We start from the raw sequence: 23987 nt of genomic DNA on the forward strand, positions 1-23987 counted from the left end.
AGCAATCTAAATTTTGGAACAAGCCTGCTTATTGGCTCAATGACACTGATGATATTGACTACTTCAGTTTTTAAATGTAATATTGAACAACATACTCAGTTGTACTGAAGTCAGTCGACACCATAAAAGCACTGAATCCCGATACCCAGCCCTGTTTTGTAGCTGTGGTGACTTTTCAACCAAATCATGTAATGCAGTTGATTATTCTGGGTGGACACTGGTAAACACATCAATTGTCCATTATGTTGTTTATCTGGAAATTCTCAACAACAGATAGTTTTGACTCCATTCAGTTCACACCTGCTATTCGCATGTATTTCTTTGCAAGATGTTGTTTTTTTTGTCCATTTATTGCATCATGTAAACTTAAGCATCTGAATTGTCTTCTTTCTTAAAAAAACACAAATATTGCACTATCACTGTAACAATATTTAAAAAAAAAAACATTAAAAATACATGAACAAACAGTATTTACAATTCTGTAAATTCTACAGTCTTTTCTAATGTGTCCACTATTTACAAATAAATAATTCTGTCAATAAAGTGAATGGGCTTGGAGTTCTTTTGGCATTGGTTACATTTGTATTTGATCAGATCAGACATGTTTTGACTGTTCGGATTCTGTACGAAGTAAGTCACAAGTGATATCTTGTAGTTAGCAATTATGGTCATTTAAATGGTAGCAAGATGAAATGTTTTGCTGTTGATACTGTGTCTTGATTGTATTGAGCTTTCTGATTCCATAAGAGCTGATGTTGTTCATGTTCATGGGGAAGAATTTTTTTCCAGTAATTTGGAGAAGGAGTGTAAGGCGTCCTCATGATGAAGAAGAGTTTGGCTGGAAAGCGCAGATGTTTCTTCTAGAAGAAAGAGCAGAAACAGAGATGGGTAAATATGCAGCAGTTACGGTTAATGTTTAAGATGTAAAGCACCTCATGGACCTGGCTTGTAACTCACTCACTCACATTTAGCAGGTGAAAGATTACCCACAAGGAGGTGCTGTTAGCACTGTAGTGCTTAATAAGTGTGGTGCTTTGCATCAGTGACACCTTGTCCTTGTTTTTGTAGGCATGAGTGCTTATCTAGGATCAGATTTCTTTTATTTGTGATGGCCTTACAGTATCACTCTTAAAAATGAAGGAGCCAAAATATTTTCTTTTCTCAGAGCCATAGAGAAAACACTTGTCCCTTAAAAAACCCTTCAGTTAATGGTCCTCTTGTAAATGAGAGGTGAAGAACCTTTTCAAGTTCAAGTTCAGGATTAACCATTAAAAGATTCTTTACCTGCACAAGTCCCTTTCTTAAACATGGTCAGTGGTTTTTCTATGACAGAGGTGCCCAGTTCTGGTCCTGGAGATCCACCACACTTGGCTCTAATATTCAGATGCTCCTGAAGACCTTCATCGCCTGGGTCAGGTATGCTGGATTAGGCTTGGAGCTAAACTGTGCAAGGTGTTAGTTCTCCAGAACCAGGGTTGTGCAGCCCTGTTCTATGGCGTCACTTTTTTTGATGTAGGAACATATCCTAGATCAGCACTCCCACTCTGAGACGCAGTTCTATACCTTTGATATGAAGACTTGGGATGAGTTTTTCCCACATCTTTCCAGATTTTACTCCATGTTCTTGGTAGATTTAGACACACAGCAAATCTTCTCTAAAAGTATTATTTCCCAGTAATGAGCATATGCTGAATAGTAAGTGGGCAGTTGGGTTTTTGGTATTCTTGAAACCAAGAAGCACTATTACAGGGGATTCTAACACAACCGTCTTAGCGGAATCAAAGTGTGCTGATAAGCCCTGAAATTCTCCTAAGAGTCAACACTTAATCTCTTCTGATTGCTGAATCATTAACTGTCTTAAATAGCCTGATATGCTTATCAGAAGCCAGTTATATTTGGGTCAACGTTCAACTAGAGGATCACTTGGTCTTGCAGGGCAGCTTTACTGAGTAAACATGTTATTTGAGTAGATGGTAACATTTACAGAAGGAAAGAAAGGTCTTTTTTGCAGGCCACAGTGCTGCACTGGTAATCTGAACCTGTGCATAGTACTGAAACATTCAAGTGTTGGTGTTAATTGGTGGACATTCACTTTGTGTCCAAACTACCAAGAACATGGAGGAAATAAAGGGACAACCTGATCCTAGATCATCGTTTTATGCTAAAACTATACTTGGCCATTGTTGTTCAGGTACTCCGTTTTTTGGCTGCATTTAGGTAAACATGATCTAGCTCAGTGGTCACCAGTCCCCCTGGAGATCTGCCTTTCTGCAGCTTTTACCTCCAGTCCGAATCACACTTCATTTAGGTAATCACGGACGTCTGAAGGCAAAAATTACGGATAGATTTGTGGGGTCGATTGGATATGGAGCTAAAGTCTGCAGGAAGGCAAGACTGCAATAGGTTTGGTGACGACTGTTCTAGATCCTAAATGTCCATAATTGGGACAATCTTGACTGTCCCAAGGGAAGACACTTCATCTTCCTTTGAGGTACAAAGAATTTGAGTCCTTGCCCTGTTTCATAAGTTCGTCTGTAGATGTGTGATCGTTACCTGCAGTAGTTGGTGCCACACTCGTAATTGTCTCTGCAGCTGGCGCCGACAGGTTTCAGAGTGTTCCAGCGCCACAATAATGAACGCTTAGCACGGTGGATCAGGCTCGAAGCCCAGGTACCTGCTACTGGAGCTGCCTCTACCTGCAGAAAAAGAAAGCGTGGGCCATTAGACCGATAAGCAAATGAGTAAACCAATCACAAGACACTGGGCACCTAAGGTAAGTATGTTTTATGATTAGTCTTATCTTATGCCGGCAACCAAGTCAGCACTTTTATGTCTTGTTACAGTAGACAAATAACATGTTTAATCAGTGGGGCTGCTCTGAAAGGCAAAGTCATCCTAATCTACAGTTGCACACTTGAACATAAGTGTTGACTAGAGATGTAACTCCTGGTCTACTCCGAACCCTTTTTTCACAGTAGCTATTGAACGCTGTTTTGATGGCGGTTTTGGTAGGTTTTTTACCTACAATAACGTTGATAGAATATGTTTCGATTGAATGTATGTGATTTACAAAACCAGGAAGCTTCAAAAGCTGCTGTTTTGACCATCTTTGTAGAGAGGGGTGAATTGTCCTCACCCTTCTCTTTTCACTCCTTATTGCTCGCTAGCAGCTCAACATATACTCGCACTGGGAGAACCAGTAGTGCCTTAGTTGAACTGATAACTGTTACAGGGAAAAGTACTTAGTGCCAAAACCACCAGAGCAGAGTTAAGTGAAGTCGTTCACCGCCTAAAAGCAATAATAATACTACATGCTGTGCCATTCCTGAAACTGCCCAATATACCATTTGGTACCGTCAGACAAGCATGACGTGTAAGTTCATAGTAATAACTGATCTGTGTCCACACTGTAGTCCATATCTCTTCCCACATGCTATTAAATTACACCAGACTTGGCAGGTGCGAGCTTACGCTCTGAAAGATAAAGGTGCCAAAATGGTCCTATGGAAGGATGCCATACATCCATTCTGTAAAGCAGTGGTTCCGAAATGGTCCACATTTTTGCGCCAGCAAATATGGATAGAGGAAAAAATGTGGACTGCCTGCATCACTACCCAAAAGTGGATGGTGTGAAGAACCTTGTTAGAAGTTACGACACAATGATTTTACACCAATTAAAGCCAAGAACCATTCAGTTTTAAGAGTGATTAATAAAAGTCCTCAGGTGGCGTCTCCTAGAGCAGATCAAGGTTTTTCTTTCCTTCATCTTCAGCAGATTTGCTCTCCAGGTTGCTAATATACACCCCCTCTACTTGCATCTGTTGTGTTGAGAATCTTACATACAAGAGATTTATAGTTCCCTCCACTCTGAGGGACTCTACCACTACCAGAAAAGTAGGTAGATTGCATCGTCTGGCTTGGCATCCTACCTGGATGGCACAGAGCAGCGAGAAGAGCATGGTGATCACGAAGAGTGTGTGATCCGACGTTCTCATGCTGGTTGCTTTGTATTGCTGTTTCCTCAGTCACGCTTTGAGCTCGGTTGGCAGTGAGAAAGCACATAGCACGGACAGCCCTTATATTGGTGCTGCTCATCTGCTGATAAGAGTCTCAGAGGGCAACGGTCACCCGCGACGGCGCGAAGAGGGACACGTTACCTGACGAAATTAGGACGAGTCCACGTCTCCACAAAGACCTTTACTCAAATCTGAGATGCCAGGCATGGAAGGAAAACAGAATTCTGTATGTGTGTTTGGGAAAGAGGGTGAAAGTGCCAAGTTTTGTTGATGAGGTCAGAGCCACCAGAGTTGCAACAGAATGTTTAAATTTCAGAAGGTTTGAAAATCTAAATGACCAAAAAGTCAAATGCCTGTTATTATTGTCCAGTAGACTCAGCCTCCTGGTCTGAAATGGTGAAATGCATCAAAGTAGTGAAATAGCTAATTATCTTTTTACTTATTATCATTTTTGAATAAATTGGGCAAGTTATTTGCCTTGAGATTTGATAACTTTCAGGATATTATCTTTGTTAGAAGTGAATTTCTTCATCTAACCAAATTGGTTTAATATTATTGAAAACAGAATGGCTATGTATGTATGTATGTATGCATGCATGTATGTATGTTACAAATATCTTGAGTAACTCAACCTTTGACTTTTGTTGTTTTTTTTTTTGTTTTTTTTATACTTTCAGCAATTTGAAAGGGTTTCTCAATTATATCATTGTTCAGTATGTCATCACCATGCCAAACAATACCTGAAATTATACCATACTGGAGTGTTCTAGAGTGAGAGAGCCACATCTACCCTAGGCTGTTTATCACTCTCTGCTGACCAAAGTTCCCCAGCTAAGACAAAGTGTGAAAATTTCCCGTCAACAACATGCCAACATTATGACACTTATTTTTATCCCTATAGAGATATGTCCACCTGGTCACTAACCTTTCTTCGAGCAAGCATGTTAGAAGGCGATCATGAAACGTGGTACACTTGAGAACCTTTAATCCCAGTGAATCCTCATTCATACATAGTTCTGCAGGCCTATAGACAAAGGACAACTTTGCCTATAGTTCCAGTTGTATAGTTGGGCGCACCTTTGATATTTGGTCATGTCCTGCTTTGGTCAGGAAGGAGAAGGTGTCTGGTCTGAGTAATAATGACGTCAAGATAACAAGAACCATGTTGCATGACTAAGAAGAATTTTATCCTTTCTAGATACCAAGCAGCTCTGGACACCAATAATGGGGACTGTTAACCTTTTGATTATCTTAACATGGAGTTCCTAGTTAAGTTGTTTCCCTGCTCTAGCAGAACTGATTTAATTCATTAGTGTTAGTGTCATTTCTCAAGTGGGACTAAAACTGGACCAGTTTGGTCATTTCCCAAGAGAACACCAAAGCTGAACCTGTTTGCCCATTTTCAACTAGAACATCAAAACATTTACCACTTTGGTCATTTTTCAAGAGACCACCAAAACTGGACCTGTTTGAACTTTTCTCAGGAGAATTCCCAAACTAGACTGGTTTTATCTTTTCCTAGGTGACACCTAAAATTGGATTGGTATGGTCATTTCCTGGGTGACAGCAAAGACTGGACCAGTTTGGTCATTTCCCAAAAAAATACAATAATACTGGGTTAGTTTTGTTATTTCCCTGGAAAAAAACTTAATTGGACCACTTTTTGGTCTGTTTTTAAGACAACACCAAAACTGGGCCAGTATCATTTCCTAGGTGACAACAAAAACAGAACCAGCTTGGTTTCTCAGGACAACATCCAAACTAGTCTGGTTTGGTTGCTTTCCAGGAGAACAACATAAGCTGACCAGTTTGGTCATTTCTCTGAAAATCAAAACTGGACAAATTAGCTATTTTCCCAGGTGATGCCAAAACTAGACCATTTTGGTCATTTCCCAGGAGAACATCATGACTGGAACATTTTGACTATTTTTGAAGAGTACACCTTACCCGGACCAAACATTGGCACAGTTTAGTATTTTCTCAAGACAACATCAAAACTGGGCCGGATTGATCATTTCCCAGGTGACATCAAAACTGGACCAATTTGGTAATTTCTCAGGGGAACACTTAAACTAGACCAGATTTGCCATTTCCCAGGTGATACTGAAACTGGATCTGTTTGGTAATTTCTCAGGAGAACCCAAAACTGGAACACTTTGATCATTCCTCAATACAACAACCAAAATGGGCCACTTTGTTCATTTCCTAGGAGAACATCACAATTTGAACCATTTGGTCATTTCTCAAAAGAACATTGTGACTGGGCCAGTTTGTTAATTTCTTAGGAGAACACTAAAATTTGAACTAGTTTGGCCATTTCTCGTGAGAACACACAAAGAAGACTAGTTTCATCATTTCACAGGTGACACTAAAACTGGACCATTTTGGTAATTTCCAGGGGGACCACCAAATCCAGACCTGTTTGGTAATTTCCCAGGAAGACATCCAAACTGGACCAGTTTGGTAATTTCACAGAACGTCAAAACTGGACCAGTTTGGTAATTTCTCAGGAGAACACTGAAACTGAAGCAGTTTGGTCAGTTCTTATGAGAACACCAAAACTAAATGAGTTGGGCCATTTCTCAGGAGAACTCTCAAACTAGACCAATTTGGTAATTTCATAGGAGAGCACCATAACTGGACCAGGTTGGACATTTCTCAGGAGAACACCAAAATGGGACCAGTTAGGTCAGTTATCAGAGAACACCAAAACTGAACAAGTTTGGCCATTATCAGAACACTCAAACTACACCATGTTGGTAATTTCCTAGGAGAACACTATAACTGGGCCAGTTTGCTCATTTCTCAGGAGAACACCAAAACTCGACCAGTTTGGTGTTTATCCAGGTGACAACAAAACTCTGCCAGTTTGGTAATTTTGTAGGAGAACATCAAAAACTGGACCAGACAAATTTCAGGCTTGAACATGGTGCTTGGTATGTAGTTTGTAGTATGTAGTTATGTAGTTTTTCAGGTATGTAGTTTGCACAGTGCTAATTGATGTGGTATAAGCTTCAATTACTTGTTAGCTCCAGTGCTAAACTGATGAAGCAAACTTCAAACATCAAACCATGTTTTGGCTGATCAACCACATTGATTTTTGGGCAGACTGTTGCTGTACGTGTTAGCTTGGGGGTTTGTTTCTTTAGCTCAGGGGCCAGTGCTCAGGTCTCCCAATCCAAACATCCCAAGAATGGACACCCCCCACCTCCAGAACAAGGTCGGTTACACAATACAGTTGCAAACACAAACCATGGTTGTTCTGCAGTTGGCTGGATTGTGAGTCTGCCATGTTACATAAGCTCTGTAAGTGTGGTTCTCTCACTCTTGTAACACAAGCCAGAACCACTCTGATTATCTCTATCTGGCCTTAGCCAACTGGGCTGAGCTGGGGACCGGTTTCCTTTTCTTGAAGAGGTGGTTGGTAAAGGTTTGGGGAAGGGGTACTGACCCTTGGTCTGGGTTAAAGAGAAGGCGGCTGAAAGTTTTACTTCACTGCATCACTCTGTTGGAATCTTCCTGTGGGAGGATATGCATGAGAAAAGTCATTGTTCAAGATATTGGTCGTACTCCAGGTACAAACTGCCTATTACGCATCAGTTGCCTATCACAGCAGGCTTGGCCTAGTGGTTCAAAGTGTGATTGGTTGGCTGTTAGGGCTGCTTGTCTTACTTCGTTCTTAAAAATAAAGGTGCCAAGATGGCTTCTTTGGAGTGATGCCACAGGAGAACAACGCTGGTTCCCTGAGGAACCTTTCAATGGACAGTTCTTTGGCATTTCTGTAAATGAGATGTGCAAGAAAGTTCTCTTTTGTTTTATTATTTTATTTCCTTACAGATTTGCAATACAAAATGTAAATTTGTATTGCTAAAAAAGAGAAGCTGTCAAATAGAAACTGGCAAGCTTGGAACCCACATTAAGTCGTAAATCAACCCAGAGGTCAATTACTTTTCGAAACGAACTCACTGAACTTGCAAATCGCCTTTAGACTTTTATGCAGATACGAGATCTTTGAGAGAAGAAGAGTTCTCCGTACAGTAACACTGGTGCACTTGTGGATCACAGTCCATTCCCATGTTTAACCAAGAGGAATGGTAACTGGAAAAGCTCACAAAAAATTGTTTTGCCTGCAGGTTTTGGCAGGTCATTGACTTGACGAATGACCTTGCGAAGCTTACAGGCTGAGGAGCCCAACAGGTAAGGGAAACCATGAAACAGAACCTCCTACCACCCATTTCTTCGAAATAGAAATATTTGCAGTCAGCTCCAGAATTATTGGCGGCCTTCACGAAATGAGCTAAATTCAATATATATAAAATGAAGGTAGTAATATTTCGGGCTTAAATGGACAAGGTGCATGTTTTTATTTGTTTTTACACTGTGTTTTGGAACGAATAGTTTTCTTTAGTAGCACTGTCTATTTAAACATAGATTTCAAAAGTACTCCCTTTAATATTTGGCCAATCCTCCACTGATGAGAATAACAGCACTGAGGCGCTTGCTGTAATGCTTAACATGTTTGGAAATTTAGAACACTTGTGGAATCTTGGATCACTCCTCCATTAGGGACATTTCCAGTTCCCTGATATTCTTGGGTCTTTGCTTGTGGGCTGCCCTCTTTCATACACACCACAAGTTTTTGAATTGGGTTCAGATCTGGAGAGGACAATCACAACCATCCTGCAACCATTTCTGTGTGGATTTTGATGTGTGTTTGGGGTCATTTTCATGCTTTTCAAACTTTTTTTATATTATCACCTTGGTTGTGTTTAACGGTAATTTCAACTGACTGCTCATTTTTTGTAACCATTTCCTGATCTGTGCAAGTCCACAACCTTCTGCCTGCTGACGGCTCTTTAGTTTTACCCATGTTGATGGATCATAGACAACAGTGGACTTGAGACGAGGAGCTGGAGACGAGGAGCAAGAAAAAGTTATTTTTCCCCAAAGATGCAAATTCCTTTGGTTTTATTTCAGATATTCTTTAGGGGCGCCAATAATTATTCCCCATGTTTTTGAAAGAATGTACTATTCTTAAAATAAAACAACTCTCTAGTATGTGAAGTATGTATTTTTGAAGAACATTTGAATCATTATATGATTTGTTTTTGCCCAGTTTCTTGAGGAGTGCCAATAATTCTGGCATTTAGTGAGAATGTGTGTGTATGTATGTATGTTTGTGTGTGTGTGTGTATATATATATATATATATATATATATATATATATATATATATATATATATATATATATATATATGTATATGTATATGTAGATGAGAGAAAATTAAAGCAACAAGAGCAAACACAAAGAGTCATGTGAGCCATCAGAACAGATTCTACAAGTCTCTGGAACTGTACTGGAGGGATGGAACACCATTCTTTTGAAAGATGATGGTGGATATCAGTCCAAAATCTCCCATTGGTTTTCAACTGGGTTAAGCTCTGGTGACTGCAAAGGCCATATCATGTCATTTACGTCATTTTCATACTTACTTGACCACCACTCGTTCACTGTGGATGGGGCCATTGTGATCCTGAAAGAGACCCCTCCCATCAGGAGAGAAGTGTTTAAGATGAAGGTGGTCAGTCAGAATCACTTTGTATCAGTTTCCCTCTAAGTGACCAACAAAATACCCTCATGGGGTACCCTCATCACTGTAGGGGCCTAGCGTTGGGGCTTGGACGGTTCTCTTGCACACGCATTCACCTACTTGTTGAGAAAATGGTGAACGATGACTCACCTGACCGTTTCACGTTTTTCCACATCTCTATTGACCCATAATTTTTTTAACACTGCACTCTCATATGGTCAGTTGTCTTTGTGATGAGTATCCCTCTCTATGTGGTTGTGGATGGACCGTTCTTGCAGGCATAGGCTGACCACGCCCTGAAGAGAAGTTCCTCTGTTTTTCCTTCTAAGTCATACTAATGCACAACCTTGCATGAAAGGCTCATTCAGTGAATGCTTTCCACCACAGTTTCTAACCCTGTGCACTGATGACTACCCCCTAGATCTAAATGAGCGCACTTTAGTCACTTCCTACTGAAACTCTTTGTGACTGAACCTAAACATCTGTGGTGCAGTGAATTCTAGACTTTCAGTTGAGGCGTGTAGTCAGGCATGCGCTCGTAAACATCTCGTGATAATCGTTATACTGCAGTTGTTTTGGAGAAGCAGGCTGTGGTCAGCTTGACATGAACTACTTCAGCCTCAGATTCTGCTGAGCTTAGCAATTTATCACATCTTATCAGGTTTCCTGACAGCTCCTCCTCTGGCCTGCTCTTGACCCAGAATTATACCGTTCTGAACTAATGGACCAAAAAAATGCTTCTAGCCTGAAGTGCTTTACAAAAATTCCATGTTTCTTTCATGTCATATTTTTAAGACTTAAAGAATAAAATCCTTTCTTTTTGGTTCCCACAGTTAAGATTAGAGTTATGCTTAAAAAATGTATGTATGTTAAGTGTGTAATGTATAGATATTATATATGCGACATGTTACTATTTTGACATTTATTTATATATATATATATATATATAATATATATATATATAAGCAAAAAAATACTTTACTTTTAATGTAACTCATTGGAACCTATGGGCTAAAAGAATTATTGAAATTTAAAGAAACACCAACAGTCCCTGCTTATCAGCTATTTTCAAAATCAGCACATGGCCTGGAGTAAACATGCTCGTAAACTGGAAGGAGGACCTCAGTTAACCCCTTTTTTAAAAACACTGTAGTTTCTGAGCAGATATATTTTTCTCAGCATTACTGAGCTCTTTTTAGGGACAGTCAAGCTAATAATGTCCTCAGTAGTGAACGTGTTTGCGAGTGATAAGCTGAGTATCAGTGTTGGACTCCTGGTCAGAGGATTGTGGGAGCAGCAGTGGACTGAAGCAGGCGAAAAACATGCTGAGAGCATTTCAGAACTTCGTTTACATGATAAGCAAATTTTTCATGAAATTTAATAACAGAATAATTACATGGAGAAAACTGCCAACCAGTAACAGCGAGAAACAGCATGAACTAAGTTTAAAAAATCCCATGTGCCTCATTAAGACGTTTTCTAAATGTATTCTGAATATGGTACTTTTTATGTATTGTAATGGAATAAATTACTGAATATATTTAGTACATTTTTGTTTAGTATTACTATGTAGGTGTATTCAGTATTCAGCCATCAGTACTGTCTCAAAGTATTCAGCCCAAATCTGCTTATATATGCATAACACATATAGGACATATCATTACACATCTACATAAAACAGAATACATTATTAAAAAAATCATTTGCATATACATTGAATCCTAAGTATGAAGATGATACTGGATCAGTTTTTCATTTTCTTTTTCAGCAGTGAGCCATAACTATTACAACTGCCCACTTAAAAAGATGGTTCTTTAAGGGTTCTTTAGTAGACAGTGGTTCTATATAGAACTGAAGACTCAAAAAACCGTTTGCATGATTAAAGGGTTCTTTGCATGGTGAAATGGTTCCTCAGATTGATAGAGAATGTGTTATATATGACTCTATGTAGAACCTGTTTGTAAAGGGTTCTATATAACATCAGAAAGGGTGCTGCTATTGTTACAGGCTTGACATGGTAACAGTGGAAGAGCCCTTTTTGGTTCTGTATAGAACCATATACAGCACATTCGCTATCAGTCTGAAGCAAACTGTTAGTCGAAACTCTCTTATGTATGGTGCAGCTGTGGCCGACTACAGCTGTTTAATAAAGCACAATGACTTGTGCATAAGTGGTCTTCTCTTTTCTAGCAGGGAACACTACAATATTTTGAAGCTTTTAAACTTTTTAATATACTTATCACTTATCACTATTTACCCATTTCAGCGTTGCATATAAAAACTTGGAAGACACACGTAGCTTCACTGGTGCTGTTGGATAGCAAATAAAATGGTTATGTCACCTGAGGTGAGACTGCTTTCAGTGCATGCAACAAGGCTACTCCAATACATATAATGGATATGTAATACCTGCACTTTTTATTATTTTGAATTGAGGTTCAAGGCCGAGGATTTATTAATCCATCCCTGGCAGGAGGGTAACGCTGGTACAGCCACTACTGATAACAGGCTCACGGTACTATTAGCACATAGGAGGGCTACCGAGCTATGATGTATGTCATACTGTATCTCAAAGCATATGTTTGATTTTCAAACAGTCAAAGTTATTAAAAACATTGATTTTGATTTTAAAAATTGTGTATCGATCCTGTATTAGAAATACAGCTTAATCTTGAACTTGAATCCAACTTTTTGGGGCCACTTACTGGCCACTTTATTAGAAACACCTACCTTGTGCTTTCACTCACTGGACACTTTATTAGAAACACCTACCTTGTGCTTTCACTCAGTGGACACTTTATTAGAAACACTTCCCTTATGCTTTCACTAACTGGCCGCTTTATTAGAAACGCCTAGTTTGTGCTCCCACTAACTGGCCACTTCGTTAGAAACACCTACCTTGTCTTCCCACTTACTGGCCACTTTACTGGAAAAACTTTGTTTGTTCTTTACTTCGTGCTTCTTCTAATTGGCCACTTTTATTAGAAACACCCACCTGGTGCTTCCACTAACTGGCCACTTTATTGGAAACACCTACCAAAGCCATATTTTTCTTTCAGTTGTCACTGAAGTACTTAGTCTGATCTGCATGTTGCTGTAAATATTTTAGCAAAATACCACAGTAATGATAAATATATGATAATTAATAAGAAAAAGGAACTATAACATCTTTTATGTCATAAAAGTCAAGAAATGATCACAGTACATCAAAGACATGTTAAACATGATTCCAGGGCAGATTAGCGCTTCTGTCTTTTTGTTGTTACTGGCTGTAACTAAATAAAAACAACAGTCTATTAGAGTTTAAATTAAAGTTTAAAACTGTAAGTGACAGTTGTACAATAACTGATATCTGGCAGCTCTTTTGCAATTCTACGTGTGGTTTTTAATGACAGAGACAACAGGGCAGCCAGCCTGTAACACGTTACAACAGTTTAATCTGCAAGTTATAAAAGCATAAATTAATTTCTCAGCGCTTTGTAGGTTGGCGTCTGTCTTATTTTGCATATGATTCTCAGGTACTAAACTGCAGCCTTAAGATATGATATCTTTTTATTTACACACTCAACTATCAGCACTCTCAGTATTAGTCAGATTCTGTCTGTACATATAGAAATCAAAGGTAAATGTGATGCTTAAGTACCAAAAAATCATTTTGTACAACCTCTCTTTATCCTTTAGAATTAAACAGGCTGTTTTTGTTACTGTGTCTTTAAAACTGATGTATGTAAATGACCTCTGTTCTGATTGGGTGCAGTATATTGTCATTCACAAAGCACTTCAAGCTGAAACACTCCTTATAACTTTAGCATGAGTGGGTGGAGCTAAACCTCAGTAGGCTGAATTGGTGGATATACGCTGAGCGGCCTGTTCATAAATCCACCTCCTTGTTTCTATGCTCACTGTCCATTTTATCAGCTCCACTTACTATATAGGTGCACTTTGTAGTTCTACAGTTACAGACTGTAGTCCATCTGTTTCTCTGATACTTTGTTAGCCCCCTTTTACCCTGTTCTTCAGTGGTCAGGACCCCCATGGACCCTCACAGAGCAGGTACTATTTGGGTGGTGGTCATTCTCAGCGCTGCAGTAACACTGACGTGGTTGTGGTGTGTTAGTGTGTGTTGTGCTGGTCTGAGTGGATCAGACACAGCAGTGCTGCTGGAGTTTTTAAACACCTCAGTGTCACTGCTGGACTGAGAATAGTCCACCAACCAAAAATATCCAGCCAACAGCGTCCTGTGGGCAGCGTCCTGTGACCACTGATGAAGGACTAGAGGATGACCAACACAAACTGTGCAGCAGCAGATGAGCTATCGTCTCTGACTTTACATCTACAAGGTGGACCGACAAGGTAGGAGTGTCTAATAGAGTGGACAGTGAGTGGACACAGTGTTTAAAAACTCCAGCAGCACTGCTGTGTCTGATCCACTCGTACCAGTATAACACACACTAACACACCACCACCACGTCAGTGTTACTGCAGTGCTGAGAATGATCCACCACCCAAATAGTACCTGCTCTGTGAGGGTCCATGGGGGTGCTGAGCACTGAAGAACAGAGTAACAAAGTATCAGAGAAACACATGGACTACAGTCTGTAACTGTAGAACTACAGAGTGAAACTATATGGTGGACTATACCAGTGGAGCTGATAAAGTGGACAGTGAGTGGAGATACAAGGTGGTGGACTTTAACAATGTTTACATTCTTGTTAAACCCTTAAGAAAAAGTGAGAAATATTCAGTTTTCCATGATACAGGATTATTTGAAGTGATTAAAATAAGCCTAGCTGAATGTTCTAAGAGTGAATGTGTGTTTGGTTCTGTTTGTGCCGTGGAGTGTGTGTGTTCTCCTTTACCCCAGTAACTTTCCTCTCTGTGTGAAAATATCCCCCCTCCAGCCCCCATCCGCTCTGCTCCAGACTCTCACAGCGATCCCCAGGAAAACTCCCAGAACAGAGCTGTTCAGGAATGTAAGTCATGAACACACACAGACACACACACAGATAACGGCACACATTCTCTCACATATTTACAATGTAGTGTTTTACACTATATATTAACTGCATATTTGTACAATATACTACAAATGGATAATAAAAAATATAACATTAGAAATAAAAAAAATACATTATACTGGAAAACCTTCGAGATATATACGTTTTGTATAAAGTTATTTGCAAAAGTTTTAACATCCCAGTCAAATGACCTGTTTTGTTGGTTTTTGAAGTGAAAATAATTTAACACATCATCTACAGAGGCTTAAATAAACATTTCTTGCATATTTGTAGTGCACTATATATGTATATATATATATATATACACAGTATCTGACAAAAGCGAGTAGACCCCTCACATTTCTGCAAATATTTTTTTGTATCTTTTCATGGAACAACACTGTAGAAATGAACCTTGGATATAACTTAAAGTGGTCAGTGTTCAGCTTGTATAGCAGTATAGATTTACTGTCCTCTGAAAAACTCAACACACAGTCGTTAATGTCAAAACAGCTGCCAACACAAGTGAGTACACCTCACAGTGAACATGTCCAAATTGTGCCCAACTGTGTCCTTGTCCCTGTCCCTCCCTGGTGTCATGTGACTCATTAGAGTTACAAGGTTCCAGGTGTGAATGGGGAGCAGAGCTGTTAAATTTGGTGTTTTGGGTACAATTCGCTCATACTGGCCACTGGATATTCAACATGGCACCTCATGGCAAAGAACTCTCTGAGGATGTGAGAAATAAAATTGTTGCTCCCCACAAAGATGGCCTAGGCTATAAGAAGACTGCTAACACCCTGAAACTGAGCTATAGCACGGTGGCCAAGGTCATACAGCGGTTTTCCAGGACAGGTTCCACTCAGAACAGGCCTCGCCAGGGTCGACCAGAGAAGTTGAGTCCACATGTTCAGTGTCACATCCAGAGGTTGGCTTCAAAAAAAAGATGCCTGAGTGCTGCCAGCATTGCTGCAGAGGTTGAAGAAGAGGGAGGTCAGCCTGTCAGTGCTCAGACCACATGCCGCACAATGCATCAACTCGGTCTGCATGGCCGTCGTCCCAGAAGGAAGCCTCTTCTGAAGCTGACGCACAAGAAAGCCCGCAAACAGTTTGCTGAAGACAAGCAGTCCAAGAATATGGATTACTGGAGCCACGTCCTGTGGTCTGACGAGACCAAGATAAGCTTGTTTGGCTCAAATGGTGTCCAGCGTGTGTGGCGGCGCCCTGGTGAGGAGTACCAAGACAGTGGTCTCTTGCCTACGGCCAAGCATGGTGGTGGTAGCATCATGGTCTGGAGCTGCATGAGTGCTGCTGGCACTGGGGAGCTGCGGTTCACTGAGGGAAACATGAATTCCACCATGTACTGTGACATTCTGAAGCAGAGCATGATGCCCTCCCTTCAGAAACTGCGCCGCATGGCAGTTTTCCCACATGATAATGACCCCAAACACATCTCCAAGATGACAGCTGCCTTGCTGAAGGTAAAGGTGATGGACTGGCCACACTACCACCACCATGTTTTACTGTTGGCATGATGTTCTTATGGTGGAATGTGCTTTTAGCTTTACGCCAGATTTGCGCCTTGCAGCTCTCCCATGGATACCATTTTTGCTCAGTAACACTGAGATTAATAACTGATCACATTGATTTATCAGTCTACTCAGGCTTTAGCAGAGCTCAGTAACACTGAGATTAATAACTGATCACATTGATTTATCAGTCTAGTCAGGCTTTAGCAGAGCTCAGTAACACTGAGATTAATAACCAATCACACTGATTTATCAGTCTACTCAGGCTTTAGCAGAGCTCAGTAACACTGAGATTAATAACTGATCACATTGATTTATCAGTCTACTCAGGCTTTAGCAGAGCTCAGTAACACTGAGATTAATAACTGATCATCACATTGATTTATCAGTCTAGTCAGGCTTTAGCAGAGCTCAGTAACACTGAGATTAATAACTGATCATCACATTGATTTATCAGTCTACTCAGGCTTTAGCAGAGCTCAGTAACGCTGAGATTAATAACTGATCATCACATTGATTTATCAGTCTACTCAGGCTTTAGCAGAGCTCAGTAACACTGAGATTAATAACTGATCATCACATTGATTTATCAGTCTACTCAGGCTTTAGCAGAGCTCAGTAACGCTGAGATTAATAACTGATCATCACATTGATTTATCAGTCTACTCAGGCTTTAGCAGAGCTCAGTAACACTGAGATTAATAACTGATCATCACATTGATTTATCAGTCTACTCAGGCTTTAGCAGAGCTCAGTAACACTGAGATTAATAACTGATCACATTGATTTATCAGTCTACTCAGGCTTTAGCAGAGCTCAGTAACACTGAGATTAATAACTGATCATCACATTGATTTATCAGTCTACTCAGGCTTTAGCAGAGCTCAGTAACGCTGAGATTAATAACCGATCACATTGATTTATCAGTCTACTCAGGCTTTAGCAGAGCTCAGTAACGCTGAGATTAATAACCGATCACATTGATTTATCAGTCTACTCAGGCTTTAGCAGAGCTCAGTAACACTGAGATTAATAACCGATCATCACATTGATTTATCAGTCTACTCAGGCTTTAGCAGAGCTCAGTAACACTGAGATTAATAACTGATCACATTCATTTATCAGTCTACTCAGGCTTTAGTAGGAACCTCAGTGTTTGTAAAGAGGCTGGTAATTTAGAATTTGTCTAACGAGCTTGTTTGCTACATGCCATGTGCTGATTCTAAAATAGTTCATGAACAAGCATTGATGGTGTTTCCTTTAAAAACTGTATGTTTTTGATTTAGTTGTTGAGTATTCTAAACATATTCACATAAAAATGTAAAAAGTATTTATAAATATTGCCTTTACAGAATGTAACTTGGACTGAATACAGTTACTTAATTTCTGTATTCTGATATGTATTCCCAGTACTTCAATTCCATTACATCCCAACCCTACACACACACACACACACACACACACACACACACACACACACACACACACACACACACACAGCTGCAGTGTAAGTGTACACCCTGTAGCTGATGAAGCATTCACTGCCAGCGGAATCCACACAATGTTCAAGCTCAGCTGACTGTGTGTGTGTTAGTTAATGCATTTACATTCAAACATTTGTAATTGTAATTGTAATCATTTATATATATGATATATCACATATCACTTCAAATAATTTCTCACCAGCAGGTCATTTTAGATGTTTAGATCTGTTTACAGATTTAATTAGCAATTATATGAGTCATTTTGAATATTAATTTTATTAGAACTTCATTCTGGATATTAATTTTATTAGAACTTCATTCTGGATATTAATTTTATTAGAACTTCATTCTGGATATTGATTTTATTAGGATTTCATTTTGAATATTAATTTTATTAGAGCTTCATTTGCTTTATTCTGGATATTATCATCTACATTATCATCTACAGCTCTGTTCATTGTTCTGGACGCATCTAACATTTTTTTTATACTAATTATTCGAAAACTTGCATATTCACACAATTGCATATGAAATTCTACAACTAATTTGATTTAATATTATTGAAAACATTGATTCTGCTGTTTTGCACTGTAAATCAACTCAACTGAATACTTTAAGATTGTGTTTGGACATTGGAAACTTTTACAATCTATATTCTCACTACAGGCTAATGATAAGCTTTACTCATGTTTTGTACTGTTAGGCCAATTTATGCTCACTTTATGTACTGCAATATTAATTTTTACTTACTTTTTGCACTGTAGAGCTAACATTAGCTCACTTTTTGCACTGCAAGGCTACATTTGCTCACTTTTTGCACTGTAAGGATAATATTTGCATACTTTTTGTACTGCAAGACTGACCTTTTGCTCTCTTTTTGTACTGTAAGGCAAATGTTTCTCACTTTTTGTACTGTAAAGCTATGTTTTGCACATTTTCGTACTGTAAGGATAATGTTTGCTCACTATTTGTAGTGTAGGGTTAATGTTTGCTCACTTTTTGTACTGTAAGGGTTTCCTCTTAGTCTAACTTTTGCGTTATTTTTTTGCCATTGAAAACAATACAACTATTTGCATATATTCTTATATTCATATAGCCTCAACACGATTAGTTATACTGTGCACTCATATATTGAATATGAGCTTGAATTGTATTGGAGCAGTAACTAATGTTCTAAACAATGGTGCATGTATTATGCAGTCAGTGCCAATAGGTGGCAGCACCATGGCATGTTTATTTTTATCTGAGGCTGATTTATTTTGTCTGTCTCATTCTCTCTTTCTTTCTCCGGCTCTCTGTCTTCCCTCCTTTCCCGTTTCTTTTTTTCAGAGAAACAGATCCGTGCCCAGTACTGAGGAAGGACGCTGATGTAGTATTGTAGTATCGTTCATGGACACTTGAGTCCCTCTGGTCTCTCTCTCTCTCTCTCTCTCTCTCTCTCTGTCCCTCTCTCTCCCTGTCTCTGTGTCTGAGAAGCGCATCCACACCCAGTCCAGCAGGAAGGTTCGGGGTGGTGTTTTGTTATGGTCATCTCGTGGTGTCCAGTGTGAAGGTCAGGTGCAGTTCCTTTGTTCTCAGTGTGGACTCGTGTTGCTTCTCCGTTTCATGTTATTTCCCAGTTCTTCGGTCTCACACAAAAAAAACTCCTTTCAAATTCTTTGTGACTCCTCACATATATGCATGCTCTGATGAATAAGTAGAAATCGTTCATTTGTCAGCAGATATTTCTCAGCAGATTAGACAGTAAGTGAAAGTCCAAATAAGTGAAAAGACAGGAGTTTCAGACTGGAGTTCAAAAACTGATTAAAAGCTACAGAGAAGATGTGACCCCTAACAACCACCTGGAAGAGCTGGTCGACCCCAAAACTGCCCCCATCAGATAAACAGCACTTAAAGCTTTCATCTCTGAGAGAGAGGAGAAAATCAAGCTGATCAGATCTGAAAACATCCACAGGTGTTTCTGTCCATCCTTCCACTGTGAGAAGACGACTCAGCGCTGTGGGTCTGAAAGGATGTGTAGCTGTTCAAGAAGACCCTCACTGAGAAAAGAATACAGGTGAAAAGACAACACTGTAGCCAAGGGGTGGCCTGTGTGGTCAATCCCATCCTGGAAGTAAGCATGGCCCCTCTGGCCACCCCAGTTGTGGAAAGTGAGACATTAATAAAGCATCTATTACACTTGGTGAAAATCTGCCATTAGGGTAGTAACCAATCATTTATGAGAATCTGATGACGCTGCATTTAAGAGTTAGCACATCTTGCTGTGATTGGTTAATTCGCTGAGGAAACTCTGCTCTGTGAGCTACATTTTGAAGTTGGCTATTTGGTAGGAAGATGTGCAAACTTTCAAAAATTAGTCAGCTATAATCATTTAAATTATCTTTACAGATAAAATTGTGCACTGTACAAAGTGATGCATTTAAATTATTTCATTGAAACATCGTTTTCTTGTGAATGACCAATTATGTTACATCGGCACAGTTTAGTCTCGGCAATAGTTTCAATACAGTAATGCTATTTTTTCTTAGCAGCGTGCCACCCCAATCAAAACTCTGGGTCTTACTTCATCACCCCATTCTAAAGACTCTAGCTACACCCCTGAAACTGGACATCTGAGATGTGGTGGACGGTTTTGTAGACCGACCATCCATCCATCCATCATCTAAACCGCTTATCCTTCTGGGTCGCGGTGGGGTGCTGGAGCCTATCCCAGCTGTCATTGGGCGGAAGGCAGGATACACCCTGGACAGGTCACCTGTCCATCACAGGGCAGACAGACAGACATACACATTCACACACACCTAGGGGCAATCTAGCATGTCCAATCGGCCTGACTGCATGTTTTTGGACTGTGGGAGGAAACCGGAGTACCCGGAGGAAACCCACACAGACACGGGGAGAACATGCAAACTCCACACAGAAATGACCCTGGTCACCCGGCCGGGAATCGAACCCAGGTCATTCTTGCTGTGAGGCGACAGCGCTACCCACTGCGCCACCGTGCCGCCCGGTTTTGTAGACCGATGGATGTAAATTTATAATTAGGATTACTTCAGTTGTAAGAAGCAGAAAGTGTTGAACGAACTTCTAAGACTGAACTTTGGAGGTGTGTCTGCAGATTCTTTGAGGAACTGAAAGTGAGGCTCCTGAACAGAATGGAGGCTGTATTTAAGGTAAAGAGTGACTCACTGAACACTCAAACATTTGATATTAGATTTAGCTGTTGTGTAATTTCCTGTTGCAGTGGGTAGTGCTATTACCTCACAGCAAGAAGGGTCTGGGTTCGATAAAACCACTTTCTGTGTAGTGGTTTTCTGTTCTCCCTGTGTCTGCGTGAGTTTCCTCCCACAGTCCAAAGACATGCAGTCAGGCTGATTGGAGGTACTAAATTGCCCCAGTTTGTGAGTGTGTATGTTTGTTTGTCTATCTTGTGATGGACTGGTGACCTGTCCAGGGTGTTTCCTGCCTTCTGCCCAATGACAGCTGGGATAGGCTCTAGCGACCTCTGAGGATAAGCAGCTTAGGAGGTATGTATGTTTCTGCTGAAAAATGAATTTTGAACTTGTGAACAGTAGCTGGAAATCAAATAAACGGACATACACATTGGTTTGACAGTAGTTATTGAAGATGGGGCAGGTTGTCACATTTGCCTTTAGCCATTAATTAAAATGATTTAAGCAGTCTTTTTAAAAACATGGACTATTGACCACTGAGCACAGGATGTTTTGTAGAATGAAATGTGTCGACCTTGTAGCTGTCTGACTAGTTCCTCCCTGCATCGCGGCATCAGTTGATATGAGCTTTGCTGTCAGTGTTGATGTTTTTGAACTCCTGCCCATTTTTCGTGGCCCTTTTATCCAGAGAAAAGTGATATGCAAAACTATCAGTCTTTTACAGCTACTTAGGACTCTTACAACATGCGTCAGTCATGAGCAACGTTGACCAATTACAACTTATTTGTGTGGATTCTTTAATTTGTTGAAGCTTATTTACCTTTTATGAGCTCCACTTATGACGGGTGTAGTGTTATGTACCAAAAACAGCCATAATTTGTTTCTACATGACTGTTTTCTGCTCTCACACACTTAAAAAAGAGGGTTCTTTGAGTGCTCATGGTTCTATATAGAACCATTTTCTTTACTAAAGAATGTATGATTAACGGGTTCTTTGCATGGTGAAAGCGTTCTTCAGATTGATGGAGAATGTGCTGTAGATGGTTCTATATAGAACCTTTTTGAAAAAGGAAAAGAGTTCTTCTATTGTTACAGGCTTGACATACACTCTTAAAAAAGATGGTTCTTCAAGACTTATTTAGTAAAGAAAATGGTTCAATATAGAACCATGAACACTCAAAGAACCTTTGCTTGATTAAAAGGGTTCTCTGCATCATGAAATGGCTCTTCAGATTGATTGAGAATGTGCTGTAGATAATTCTATATAGAACCTTTTGGAAAAGGTTCTTCTACTCGTAGAAGTAACAACAGAAGAATCCTTTTAGGTGATCTACAGAACCATCCATTCTTTGTGTGTTCATGATTCTATATAGAAGCATTTTCTTTAGTAAAGAACCCTTTGAAGAACCATCTTTTTTAAGAGTGTACAATGAAACAGACTGAACATGCCTTTAAGTCTGATATGTAAATGAGCTCCGTTCTGATTGGCTGGCCTCGTTCAAAAAGCAGTCCTGGATGAAACGCTCCTTATAACTTCAGCATGATGGGGGGCTAACCTGCTATAGGCTAAAATATGTTTGGATGAGTTGGCTTTTGTGACATCACAGAAACAAAAAAAAAGCTGCTTTTTTGCAGTTTCATTGCCAAATATGGACTGTATTGGTTAGTTGAGTGAACGGTAACGTTCCTAATGTTTACGTACTACATCAAACACTTTTCTTTCAAAAAAATCTGGAATACATAGTTCTCTGTGATATGGGCCCCTTAATGAAATGCTGAGCCTACTGGCTTTCTGAAAGATGGTGGGATTCTGAGGGGGATTTAGGGGTTTGTAAAGGGTTAATGATGATAACGCTTCAGCTGAGATCACTGATGTTCAACTGCTGCAACCCAAATGTTAAACAGAGCCATTTTGTCTGTCAGCAAAAATCACCTTGGGAGTCACAAGATTTTATGTCCATTTTACCATCTTGGCTGTAAATGCGTCTCAGTATGTGTTAATGTCCTAGTTTAGACTAAAAATATAAAAGAAAACACAGACTTTCTCTGCTCTGCTTTAAGCTTTAGCTCAGCTATAGCTGCTTTTCTCACATCTCCAGCAGGAAACTTTTCCACAAAAGTAGAACAGTTTCTTGTAAAATGTCTCTCAACGTTTGATTTTTTATGAGGCTGAAGTCGCTTCTCATTCGCCAGCTTCTTGTTCAAATTTTCCCATTCCACCTTAAATAGTGCCTGAGGTGCCAGAATGTAACTGCTGCACCATTTAAGGTGAAACAGGAAAATTTGAACAAGACGCTGGAAAATTTTGTGTTTGAAAGTTTCTTGTTGCAGATTAAACGTATCAGGAAACCAGCTGGAGTGATTATAAACACAAATAAGTCCATTCATCTCCAAATTATCAATGTTTGTCTTAAATCTTTCTCTTCGACTTTTCGTTAGTTACTAACTAGGCGAGATTGTCTGTGTTGCTATGGTGACCAGCAATCTGCATACCAAACTTCAGGGTTAAAGGGTAAATTAGCAGTTCTACATTAACTCCAGAGTTTAAGACCATTTATTGTTAAACTGTGTTGAACGATCAGCAGAGCTTTATTTTACTGTAAAGGAGGATTATTTTATTATTACCTTCAAATCTGATTCAGCTGTGGAGCCACAAAAGGGCAGTAAAAGAGCCGATTGTGGTTCCAGAGCCACATGTTGCTGACCCCTGGTGTAGTATGGAATCATAGTTTTAAGAAAAATGCTATCCATACAGTCCCTATATGGAAACTAAGCTGCAAAAGCAATCCTAAATTGTTTTTGTGATGCCCTAAAGGCCGACACACCTACACATCACCACCTATTCGGCCTACAGCAGTTTAGCTCCACCCATTCACACTGAAGTTATAAGGAGTGTTTAAGCCAGAATGAGCTTACAGCTTCTTAATGCAGCAGCACAGATCCTAAAGTAAACAAGAAAGGGTGCATGCATCATCCGCACCCATATGAAAAAAAAATCCAATACAGTTTTTGCAATGTATGAAAATTGTTAAATACATTTTTAAAATGCATTTATCAGTATTAGTTATTATCTGTGTTCAGTTGTGTGTAATGAAGGTTCCAGATGTAACTAAACGTACTGACTGTGATCTGCACTGTTCTTTACATTAACCATGTACGTCTGCAGTCAGACTCTCACACACAATGTATTTCACATA

The 23987-nt window shown here is 39.7% G+C and overlaps 1 protein-coding gene and 1 long non-coding RNA gene across 2 annotated transcripts; one reads left to right on the forward strand and one right to left on the reverse strand.

The window, feature by feature from the left end:
• Positions 1-308: 308 nt before the first annotated feature.
• Positions 309-4068, reverse strand: LOC118820366 (liver-expressed antimicrobial peptide 2). Its single transcript, XM_036588674.1, has 3 exons — positions 3930-4068; positions 2554-2696; positions 309-860 (listed from the first exon to the last, which is right to left on the reverse strand). The coding sequence occupies exons 1-3, from the start codon at positions 3993-3995 to the stop codon at positions 818-820; spliced, it is 252 nt and encodes an 83-aa protein (XP_036444567.1). The 5' UTR covers positions 3996-4068; the 3' UTR covers positions 309-817.
• Positions 4069-6979: 2911 nt separating this feature from the next.
• Positions 6980-19153, forward strand: LOC118819829. Its single transcript, XR_005008207.1, has 4 exons — positions 6980-7591; positions 8150-8213; positions 14509-14580; positions 18947-19153. It is a non-coding gene; the product is annotated as an uncharacterized LOC118819829 (long non-coding RNA).
• The last annotated feature ends 4834 nt before the right edge of the window (positions 19154-23987 follow it).

Source organism: Colossoma macropomum, unplaced genomic scaffold (assembly GCF_904425465.1).
Source record: "Colossoma macropomum unplaced genomic scaffold, Colossoma_macropomum, whole genome shotgun sequence".
Taxonomy (NCBI): domain Eukaryota; kingdom Metazoa; phylum Chordata; class Actinopteri; order Characiformes; family Serrasalmidae; genus Colossoma; species Colossoma macropomum.

Excerpts from the sequence above, each read along its gene's own strand:
- LOC118820366 (XM_036588674.1), bottom strand. The coding sequence starts at position 3,995 with ATGAGAACGTCGGATCACACACTCTTCGTGATCACCATGCTCTTCTCG. Across the intron at positions 2,697-3,929 it reads CGCTGCTCTGTGCCATCCAG|GTAGAGGCAGCTCCAGTAGC; the intron begins GTAGGATGCCAA and ends CTTTTTCTGCAG. Across the intron at positions 861-2,553 it reads TGTGGCACCAACTACTGCAG|AAGAAACATCTGCGCTTTCC; the intron begins GTAACGATCACA and ends TCTTTCTTCTAG.